The 12175-nt window shown below is 37.6% G+C and overlaps 1 protein-coding gene across 8 annotated transcripts in view; it reads left to right on the top strand.

Annotated features, from left to right (window-relative positions):
* The window catches only part of kif13a (kinesin family member 13A), a 329481-nt gene that overhangs the window by 247046 nt on the left and 70260 nt on the right, over window positions 1-12175 (top strand). For 5 of the 8 annotated variants that reach the window (XM_043719127.1, XM_043719131.1, XM_043719126.1 and 2 more), the window contains exons 26-28: window positions 5918-5950; window positions 10585-10684; window positions 10872-10998. In XM_043719127.1, the coding sequence (XP_043575062.1) occupies window positions 5918-5950; window positions 10585-10684; window positions 10872-10998 (260 nt within the window). The remainder of the gene's footprint in view (window positions 1-5917; window positions 5951-10584; window positions 10685-10871; window positions 10999-12175) is intronic. The other 3 variants (XM_043719134.1, XM_043719129.1, XM_043719128.1) reach the window with 1 other exon arrangement.

The raw sequence follows: 12175 nt of genomic DNA, 5'->3' as shown, positions 1-12175 counted from the left end.
CTTGTTCAGCACCGTTCAAACCCACAACCGCTGCCAACTCGAAGTATGAGGTCAGCAGATCCATGACAACACAACCACCCGCAAGTTCCCCTCTAAACCGTTCACCATCACACATGCAAATATGTTACCATTACTTCAGTATCACTGGTCAAAATCCTGCAATTCCCTCCCTATTGAAATTCATTGTGGGTTGACCCTGCAGCACATGGACCACAGTGGTTCAAGAAGGCAGCTAACCATCACCTTCTCAAAGACAACTGGGGACAGGCAATAAATGCTGGTCCAGCCAGTAACACCTATGTCCCATGAGTGAATAAGGGCTAAAATGTGATCCAGGAAGCCCCGTTCCTTATTGAACTGGAAACGTACTGACTGGGAAATTCTCCTGAGCATTCTTTGGGGGGAAATTTTTTTTTCCACTCTCTGCCTTTTATACCGTTAATGTCAAATTGTATTTAAATTAAGTTTTTTGTTGTTACTACTTCCTCGCTTTTACACCTATATATTTACTATTCTATATTGTTCCCATTATTTGGTGAGTTTTAGATTCGATCTACTAATGTAATTGTATCTCTGCTGTTTCCCAATTTCAAGAGTTTATCACACTGCAGAAGTTAAATATGTTCTTTGATTAATATTTAACCTCTCCTCCTTTGTTTCCCTCCATAACTTTATTGAACACCTTTATATCCAAGAATGCTTAGTGCCCAGTCTTACCTTTTTTTTGATGTGGGTCTCTTGTTACAACCACATGATCATATACCCACATTGTTTGCAGCTCACTAACATATGTAGTCCACTTTATTAATCTAATTTCAACCTTACTACATTTCCTCTCACTCTGACGCAACCTTAGTATTTTTAACTCCACTGCTTTCTGCGTTTCTTAATTTGCTCGATCCAATGTGCACCATATTTCTCATTTCTGTTGCTACATCTTGAATTCCATTCCCCTACCAAGTTAATTTACAATATCTCCAACAGCTCTAAGAACTAGACCACTGGTAGTTCTGTTGAAGTGCAAACCATCTGATCTTTTAAGGTCCTACCTTGCTCAGACCTGTCCCAATGTTGCGGAAACTTGAAGTCCCTATTCATGCACATCACTCCACCTTCATGTGCTCTTTCCCCCAGTTTCTATATTCATGTGTGTGTGGCAGCCGGAGAAATCCAGAAATTTTTACGTTTTGAGGTCCTGCTTGCTTATTGCTTTCCTAGCACCTTAAAATTAGTCTGCAGACCTCGTCACTCTTTTTATTATTGTTATTTGATGTTCATATTGATCTGCATAATGACCATGGACAATTCATCATTGCCCCTGAAAGTACAGTAGAAGCCCCCTGTATCCCCGGATTCGATTTCTCTGGTTTCAGTTATGAGCGGTTTACCCTGGCCTGAAAATATTACATGGAACATACCAGAAATAATTTGAGGGGGCTGCTGGGGAGGTAGGTTTCCCATGTAAATGATAGGGTTTGCTACCATCCGCGGTTTCCGGCATCCGTGGTAGGCCTTCTATTAGCTTAGATTCCCAACAGTGTGGAAACAGGCCCTTCGGCCCAACCAGTCCATACCGACCCTCCGAAGAGCAATCCACCCCTCTGACTAATGCACCTAATACTATGGGCAATTTAGAATGGCCAGTTCACCAATATTGTGCAGCCTCTCAGTGATGTCTCTGACACTGGGGAAGCAACATGCCAGCCTGGATTCTGAGCTGCTGCAACAGCACCTGCCTTCTCCTAACAACAGAATCCTCAATCACTATTGCTTTCCCATCTTCCTTTTAGTTCTCTGTACAGCTGAGCAGCCATGATACATAAAATTGTCTAGGTTACACTGCCCAGAGGAACCATCTCCCTGACCAATATTCAGAATCGAATGTAAATTGGAGAACAAGTTGCAGTTGTGCCTCCTGCATTTATCTTCCTGTTCTCCTTGATGGTCTGGTGTGCAACTTAATTCCTTTATCCCTTAAACGTTGAATTTGCAGGATGGCTACATCACTGCAGATACACCACAATAAAACCAACTGCTGCTCAAGCTCCAAAATCTGGAGATTGAGCTGCTCCAGCTGGCAAGAATTCTCGCAAGTGAGAAGCATCCTGAGTTTTCCCACATGGGCCATGATGTGCCCTCCCATGCCTCAAACATCAAAATAAACTGAGCCCATTTAGTAAAATGAGTGTACAAGGAGGTCTCAATTTGTTGTCATGATTTGGAGGTGCCGGTGTTGGATTGGGGTGTACAAAGTTAAAAATCACACAACACCAGGTTATCATCCAACAGGTTTAAATAGAAGCACTAGCTCTTGGAGCACTGCTCCTTCATCAGGTGGTTGTGGAGTACACAATTGTAAGACACAGAATTTATAGCAAAAGTTTACAGTGTGATGTAACTTAAATTATACATTGAAAAATACCTTGATTGGTTGTTAAGTCTCTTGTGTTAAAATGACCATAATAGTTACACTTCTTTCATATGTAAACCACAAACTTTTTTTTAAAAAAGTTACATTCTCAGTTTAACTGTAACAATTGGCGTCAGCGCAAATAAGATGTTGAGATGTTGAAGGTGTTAGCCCCCTGTGTTGCCTGTCTGTGCCATTATGTTTAGACTGGTTCTAATCTAAAAAGTGAGTTAACAGAATCTTACATGGATTCGTAGTTTTTCAGCAAAAGTACAATGTAACTCTGCAAGTACAAATTCACCCCACAAACATATACATGCATGTGTGTGTGTCTGGGGTGGGGGTTTGTGAGTGTCTGTGAGAGAGTGTGTGTATGTGTGTCTGTGTGAGTGTAAAGTGGTCTAAGTCTGTGAGAGGGTGGGTGTGTGTATAAAGTGGTCCCTTTATACCCTTTAGACCCCGGCACACACGACACACACACACGCTCTCGCTCTCTGACACTCACAACCACTTGCCCCAGGCACACTCATTTGTGGGGTGAATTTGTACTTGCAGAGTTACATTGTACTTTTGCTCAAAAACGGCATGAATCCATGTAAGACTCTGTTAACTCACTTTTTAGATTAGAATCAGTCTAAACATAATGGTACAGAGAGGGAACACTGGGCTAACACCGTCACCATCTCAATATCTTATCTGCGCTGACACCAATTGTTACAGTTAACCTGAGAATGTAACTTTTAAAAAAACGTTTTGTGATTAACACATGAAAGAAGTGAAACTATCATGGTAATTCCAACAGATGAAAGACTTAACAAACAATCAAGGTCTTTTTCAATGTATAATTTCAGTTACATCACACTGTAAACTTTTGCTATAACTCTGTGTCTTAGAATTGTGTACTTCACGACCACTTGATGAAGGAGCGTCGCTCCGAAAGCTAGTGCTCCCAATCAAACCTGTTGGACAATAACCTGGTGTTGTGTGATTTTTAACTCTATTAATTGTGATTGTGCTGCTATTCAGAACAACACACTGGAGTTTTCTCGCTAAATAGTTTAATGTGGTTTTGTTTGATCAATTGCTGTGGGGTCACTGGCAAAACTAAATTACATTTGAGTAATGAGTAAATGGCTTAAAAAATGATGTTTGGCTGTGTTTGAGTCATTGTATTATCTGCAGCTGGACCAGAAGTAGCCTGAAAAAGGATAATGTGGATTGTTGCATGATATAATTGAACTTTGCAAAATAGGAATCCATACATCATAAAGCAGGATTGGCTATCTAATTTAACTGGACTAGAAATAATAGGGAGAATGGTATGATGTAGCTCAATTGTGTTTCAGACACAAAATCCATGGGAAATAGCAATAGCGAGCCAATTTGCAAAGTCTGCCTGTGGTCAATGGAGAGAAAATGCTGCCTGAGGAGCCTGAATTATGATTAATGATGGTTCACTGCATAAAATGTTATGGTTGTGTTCACTATTGCTAGGGATGACCCAAGTGTCACTGCATCATATTACTGGCTGAGTTTGAAAAATGAAGATTGCTGCATGTTACTCTGGGGCCATGTTTGATGAATGAGGTATCAGGGCTCAGTCTGAACAGTGGGAATTCCTATATGTTGTATTAGCCTGTGTTTGACTTAAGGGTCAACATAATTTTTTTTGAGAGCTGATCTCGAGATCATCTTAAGGCCTACAATTTTGGTTTCTGGGCTCATTTTTCATTGTCACTAACTCCTTTATTAGATGGCAATATTATCTACAAACATTACGTTGTATTTTCATTGTTTTTTTTGGGGGTAGCTTCAAATAAATAAATGAGCTCAAGTGCTGACGATTATGTATACGTTGAAATCTTCTACCTTAGAATTGATAGATAAGACTTTTTAAAGTTAATTTATTAGAAATAAATAATTACTAATTATGCATTTACCAAAATATAAAGTTCACTGCATACCTTATGTAAAAATGATGCAACATTAGCATTGATTTTCCAAGAATTACCATTTCTGGAACTAGGAAGTATGTAACTTGTAAATAGCCTCCTTTTGTAAAAAAAAATTTGAATGTAAGATCGAGGTAAACAATTTGTAGATTATCTGTTTCTTTTCATGTATAGTGGCCTAGAATAAATATTTAAAGTCCCAGCTAGCAGGTTGGCTCCCTTTTGGAGAAAGTTCTCTTGAATGCCCTAACATGTTGAACGTAATAGTGTTTATAAATCTCAGTAGACTAGTGTAGTGACTGGTAAAGTTACGTGATATATAAAGACAATCGTGTCTTTACAGTCATTAGAGGTTTAATTGATAATTGCAGTTTCTCATGCTACTCCCTATTTCTCTTCCTTGGCCTAAGGCTGGCACCCAGTCATGGTGCCGATGGACAGTCTCTTCACCGAATAGTGGCTTTGGTCTCATATATGGTGACCTTGGGAACAACTGGCGTAGCTCCTCATCCAACCACCAGCTCCTTCAATCGGTATCTGGAGGAGCAGCTAGAATGGGAGGGAGGGAACCTATAACTGGTGGAGCTGAGGCAGCCAGCATGGGAGAGACAGATCTTCTGATTGGGAGAGCAGATCCTCATTGATTTTATCTCTGCCACCAGTGGAGTGATTTTTTTTCTTTGATTGTCCCCACAATTGAAAGTTTGGAGCTTTTTCGAAGTATTTATGGTAAAATTGATCCACCATCCTCCTGTATTTCCCTATTGGATTGAATAAAGGGGACTACTACATGATGTATTTTGCCTACATGAGATCAATGGTGATTGTGATGTGACATTTCTGCTCCCTGTTAAACCAGTGTGGCTTCTTATGTGCTGTATATGAGGAGTGTTTGAACAATGGGGTTTGCTGTATTGACATAGCAGGACTGTGTTTGAACAACAGGGTTTGCAACTTGGTGTACCTCGGCTGTTTTTGAACATTTGAGGATTGCTCCATGGCATATGTGGGCTATTTTTGAAAAATGGGACTTACTGAATGATGTAACTGATAGACAATTTTTGCTAATTGTACAGAAATGAAAGTGTCCAGTTAGCAAGCAATAGAATGGAGGGATTGGACCTTTATTTTTATTAAATAATTGGTGATGGTTTCTCAGCTATTGCTTTGTTTGTATTCATATTGTGGAATTTAGGAATTTTCAGACCCTCATTTAAAAGAAAGTAATGGTCTTTTCAGCGCATCTGTTTTGGTTTCAGTATTAATTGTGATATGTTCTACATTACAACAGAGTAGTATGAAGTCTAATAGCTTTTAAAGTGTTTACATCAATGTATTTACATCTCATTCATATCCTGTTTCGGTTACTGCTCTCATAAATTTCTTGCATACATGTGTGAACTTCATCTTTATTCCTTTTGGCATCCGTAACTTCAAAGGTAAAGCACAAAACCATGTACGTTTATTGTGAAGAATGTAAACCTTATGATAAAGTGACGTTTTTCTGAAATGTTTGCATCACAGTGTCTTTACTAAGTTTATTTTCTCCTGCCAGAAAGAGGAGGAGGAGGATATGGATAGTTATCAGGTATCGTTGCTATCATAAGTTATATATGGCATGAAGCACAACATTGGCCAGCATCAGCAACTGACTCGCAAATTATGTAATGGAGATGGAAAGTTTAGGTTTTAACAAGCCATAGTGTATTTTTGTGTATGCTTTTTCTAAACCATTCTGTTTTAACAATATGCAACTGTAATTATCCAAGATAAGTAGATGTCACATAGCACTTTAAAGTAGTGTATCTCTTAATCATGCTTGAATTAACATTATTACTGTTGTTTGAAGCTATATCAAATCAAATATTTTCTTGATGTGTACAGGCATTAGCATCAGAAAGTTTAACTCATGGTGGGTTCGATGCATATAACATTTTGAGGAGGGTTAATAATAGCAATTAAATATTGGGTTGAACCAACTGTACCAGAGTAATCTTTGTCTGAATACATGCAGAAAAATGGAATGATCAGATCTGAGTTCCATTTTCCACCTCCATGCCAAATAGAAGTATAGGAAATTTAGGCTGTGCTTTCTTGCTTAGATTTGGCTGTAAATGGCAGCTTGTCACCTTATCAATTTTAGAAAATTACTTCAAATTTTAACAACATTTTATATTCTTTTTCTCCCAGAGACCAATGCAGTCAGGTGTTGGAATTCCATCTTATTCTTCTTTCAGGTGTCTTTAGCATGGTGTAAATCATCTATTCATCAAATTGTTAGGGCATCTGCAAACATCTTATCCTCCAACATTTACTTACCCTCATGACTAAAGTAGAAAGTAAAACCTTCTCTCATCAGATTATTATTCCCTTACACTGTTTGACTATGTGGAACCACTACCTGCATAAATTAATCTCTGGCTCTTAAATAAATTAATCTATTCACATGTTCAAAATCTGAACTGATTTTAGAAAGTTTAATGTATCAAATATACAATTGTTTGCTGCATTATTGCATACTTTAAATAACTGGGAAGAAAATGTTGAATCCTCCTTTTCAATTATGACTTGGTAGATGTTTTTGTAAAAGGATTTTTATTGAAAAATTAATCAGTGTCACTTATTTTATTTTCTATAGTCCCACAATTACTAAGATGTAGAAAGTGATGGTTGCCAACGATCAATGACCGCTCAGATTTTTAGTTGTACTGATCCTTACACGTCACTCTCAGCAATAAGTCATGTAGATATCAAGGATTAGAATTTGTTTCTTAAATTAGGCAATGGACCCATTGATGAACATACCTGAACAGCGTAGATCACTGTTAATTAATGGCAAATGCATATTCAATCTTTGTATTTAGTTTCTGCCCTATATATAAACCCTGGTATCAGATTTTTTAAAGAAACTTTTGTTTTATGCCCAAGAAATGTTGAACTTTGTTGAAATTGACATTAGTTTTTTAAATGTGTTATTTTTGCAATTATGTAATTAATTATGGCAGAAGAAAGATTATTGGTATTTTTTCCCACAAACAGATGTTCAATAAAACGAGAATCTGTAACCAGGGATCCTTGGGCAGTGACTAATGGTTGGGAGAGGGACTGCAGGGCTTTTTGCCTCCTTAACAGATCAGAATATTGAACAAATCAAAATGTTTTGCTAACTGTTGTTCTGTCTGAGATCAACTTTAATGTAGGCAAGAGTATAGGCCAAGTTCTGTGGTTAGCAACAAAGTAAAGGCACTCACCACTGACCTGGTAGAAAGTTGAGCACCAAGTTCGAGTGATCTGTTTTACTTTGTGGATTTCACCACTCCCGATGTTGGCTTTGCACCAGTTTCAAACTAAAGGAATCTGTAAACTTCACTCAACAACATGGCATCAAATTTGCTTCCAACTTCTGTAGGGTAATTAGTGATTGACATTAAATGCTAGCATTCCGTAAATGAATAAAAATGGCAAGGGAAGCAGCTCATGACATTAAATAACTATTGCGGGCAACAAACCGGAAAGTAATACTGAATTTTGAAAATAAACTTGCAGGGAACAAAATAAATACTAAGGTATCCACTTCAGAAGAATAAATATTATTTTGAAAATGTCAGCCTTGTTAAACAACAAAATTTTTATTATAACGGAACTTTCTTTGCTTTGCAGTAGTTCAGAATGAGTTTTCTTGGACCTGAAATAGTTGATCTTTAAAAGTCTGTTTAGACCTTAATAATAAAGTGTGGGTTTTTAAGAAGAGTTTAAATGATGATAACACTGCAATTAAAGGAGAAGTTCTGGTCTGTGAATGAATGTTTTCTGTAGGTTCTCCAAAAGTGCATTGTGAGCAGGAATGGGAAAAGGCTGACACCAACTGTGGGCTCCTGCATTTAACCAAACAAGCATGGGAGGTCGAGGTTGCCAACAGTTTTTACTTGTAATTTTGGTCATTACAACTTCAAATGTTGTAATATGGAATGTAAGGCTTTGAAAAGTGGCTCAATAACCCACACAGTCAATGTATCCAAAGCTGGGGGCGTAACACTGCAATCTAATTGCAATGGTTAAATTTGGAATTCAGGGGAAGAAATTCAGCCAGTAGCTAGATTTGAATGGAACCCAAAAATATAAGCATTGTTGATTTTTTAAAAAATCTTTTTGAAGAAACCTATCTTGATACTCTACAACTTGTTGGTCATTAGCATGAGGTATTTTGCAGTTGGTTAATATGTAGTTCAGATGCCTTTTGTAACAAGACCAATGAACTAGTGCTTCGACAAAAATACTCCAGTTTACAAGTTTTAGTTCATAGTTTCCTCTGAACACTATTGATTTTTCATTTTCTTAATTCCTTTTCTCTTCTCTGTCATGTGGCATAAGTGATGACCCATAATCGCAATCCCATAATGAACATTTAACTTGTATCCTAAATCAGAAATTAAGTATTAAATTTGCATATAGACACGAGAAAAATCTGGAACTTTACAGAAATCAAGTCTGAAAACAAGTAGGGCACTCATCTCTGACACTCAGTTGCTGTGTTTAGTGTAAAAATGCATTTCCAGCAAGTTAGCCATTATTTTTGGACTTGCAAACAAAAAGTGAAAGTAAGTGTGGCCGTAAAACCTTTGATCGTGCTATTTACTAAAATTGTGATCTGAGCGATTGAGAATGCAGCTAGTAGGTAGCTATAGTTAGAGTTTAATTTAGAGTTGTATAATCTCTTTTCGTGTTTAAGTGAAGCAGTCAGTTGAAAAGCTTATTTTTTTAAAAATACAGGTAGGAATATGATATGCTCCATCTCCATTTCACCTATACTAAAGCAGGGTTCGAAATACTACTTTGAGGGAAAAAATAATTTCGTGGAAAAGAATACACTTTTGTAAGCTGCAACACAAAATTTCAATTAAAGATGAAAATTAATACAATTGGTGGCTCTTCTGCTTTTAACTAATCAAAGAAGAATGCCACCTTTCCAAATAACGGCTTATCCGTGCTTGATATGTTCCCATAATGAACATTGAATTTGTATCCGTAAAACATGTTTTCATACTTGTGCATTTTATTAAATTGAATTCATTTGATCACAAAAATGGGCATAGATATAAATTTTACTTCTGTTCATATTTGTAAGATACTGTGATCTCCTGTTTTCTTTAGAACATTGCTTAAAAAATGGAAGACACAGTTTCTGTGAATGGTGTTTTAAGTATTTCGATTCCTGCAATTACTAACATTTTGAGGAGCTTCCTGTCTGCTTCTTGCCACATTAAATTGAATATTAAACTGCTGTTTTACTTTCAATTCCATGCTTATAGCATGAATGCATGTAACCACTGCATGGGGTATTTGAAACCAAACTTGTCATATGAAAGGCCTCATCTGTTTGTTAATCATCATAAAGATTTGCATACCTCAATTGAAACTTTCTGGTGTCAAATGTACAGGTGCGCTAAAGCCCAAACAACAGCAAATATTTTCATGTATGAAGTGCAACTGTACAGTTTTACAATGGTTATGGTTCTATTCGTTTGAAAATTTGACTTGAAAGATTTCTATCAAATTTATATTTGGTCTTTTACAGGAGAATTTTCTCTAATCCCTTATGGCATGATGAGAAGCTGAACCACACAAGATGGGAGTTGCCCCAGTTCAGTACCCAATCTGCAATGACACTGTTATATTTGGACAAGGGGTTGTTGATTTAGGGGGCAAAGGAACAGAAATTGGGCAGTTCCACCCCAACATTAATTAACCTCTACTAAAAAGTGCATTTTTGAATTATTGCGAAGACATGTTTTGGATGAAGCTCAAAAAAAAATTCTCCCTAAGTGCAGCAAGAGTTAAAACATTTAACTCGTGAGGAAACGACCGCAGGTTAACATGTAGACATGTATTGACTCCATTCAAATTATGGAAGGGTTACATTAAAAGTAGCACAATGCACACAAATGTTACACAGGGTATATTATTGAATATTTGTTCAGCTCAGTACAAGGGGGATTCACTTCATTCTCTCTCTCTCTCTCTCTCTCTCTCTCTCTCTCTCTGTCTCTCTCTTTCTCTCGAAAGAAATGATTTAACTGGACAGCAAATGGGGAAGTTGCAATTTTCAAGCTTTCTGTAGCTTCTTGTGGAACTGTTCAGGGGCACTCCAAAATGCATTTTCAGAGTGTGAAAACATACACCAGTAAGCAATACTGAAATATCTTTGTCCTTTTAATTGCTCAGGAGGAAGATTTGAATGAAGTACGAGAAAGATGGTCTGATGCATTAATGAAGCGTCGGGAGTACTTAGATGAGCAAATTCAGAAAGTAATCAATAAGCCAGGTGTGTACTTCAGTCAGTGTAAATGATATGAACAACATGTAGATGCTGTGGCTGTTGGAAACCATAGCAATAATGTTTCAAGGCCATGAAACAATGGTAAAAATAAGTTACTAGCAAATACTGCAGACTTTGCTGGAACTGCATTTATTTGTGTTTGGCTAATGCCATCTTGTATTCTTCCATGTAGAAAAAACAGAAGATGATATGGAAAGGGAAGCCAGGCTCGTGGAGCAGTGGGTGGGCCTCACTGAGGAGAGAAATGCTGTGCTTGTTCCTGCTCCAGGCAGTGGGATTCCAGGAGCCCCTGCAGACTGGTTAGTAAAATTCCTGCCACAAAACTTGTGTGACACCTTTGCTTTAAAGTTGTTGAGTGTTCAAGATGGAATGTTCCCTTTGCACCCTTTTTCTGTCCGACTGAGAATTGCTTAGCTGCTGAAAGCATCTGCATGTTAAAATGTTTTAACTGCTACCAAACTTTTGTCTCTCTTCCCTGCATGCACTTTTCCCATTAAAGTATCGACTCTACCCACTATTCGTTCTGAGTGAGCTGCTCCTTAAGTGATCTATAACACTGATACTTAGCCACTGGTTGTTTTGAGTATACAGTGTACAAGGATGTCCTGCATCATGTGCTTCATAATTTAAAACTCTTCCTTAGCTTTCGGTGTGGAGGAGAACCTTGCTGTCTCTGAAGTCCTCTCCCAGTGACTTGGCTGAGACACGAAATCCAGCATGTGGGTAATTAGTGCAAGCCCATATTTTGCCACTTCTAAGAGGAAAAAAAATTCAATGGCCTATTCTCTCATCTAATTATTGACATTAGTGGTGTAGTGATGGGACAGTGTGAACTTCTGTTTGGAATTCTCCCATAATGACTGGATTAGTAAACGAATCAAGGATTGCAGGTACATGAAAACTGATCATAAGGTCACTTCTTAAAAAAAAAAATGCAAGAGCAGACCATGCAAACCCTTAAGCTCATTCTGGTGTTCAATAGGATCGAGGCTGATCCGATTGTAGTATTAATTCCACTTCATTACCTACCTCAAATAATTCTTGACTCTGTTGTTAACCAAACACTGTTTGCATCTCATCCTTGAATAGATTCTATACCCAAGCTTTCACTGTTTTCTGGTGACAGAATTATAATCTCTAGGGGCCCTCTGAGAGAAAAAAATTGTTCTTTATCTCCATCGCGTATAGGAGATGTCTAATTTTTGAACTATGTGCAAATCTTTGAGTCACTTCCACAAAACATCCTCTAAATACACATCCAGTTAAGGTTCTGTTTCCTGAGATCTCTTCAATCTAACAAGTGAAGGCCAAACCTGTTCAATCTTCCTACAAAACAAATCCTTGAGTCAATCTTCTCTGAACTACTTTGAATCCAGTTATGTTCCTCGTTTAAGTCAGAACTGTTCATGGTACCCCAAATGTGGTCTCTCTGAGGGTCTGTACAGCTGGTAGCAATACTTCTCTACTTTTATACAC

The sequence above is a fragment of the Chiloscyllium plagiosum genome, chromosome 29, assembly GCF_004010195.1.
Source record: "Chiloscyllium plagiosum isolate BGI_BamShark_2017 chromosome 29, ASM401019v2, whole genome shotgun sequence".
In the NCBI taxonomy this organism is placed as follows: Eukaryota; Metazoa; Chordata; class Chondrichthyes; order Orectolobiformes; family Hemiscylliidae; genus Chiloscyllium; species Chiloscyllium plagiosum.
Note: the sequence above shows the minus strand (reverse complement) of the source record. Positions and strands in the feature narration are given on the sequence as shown.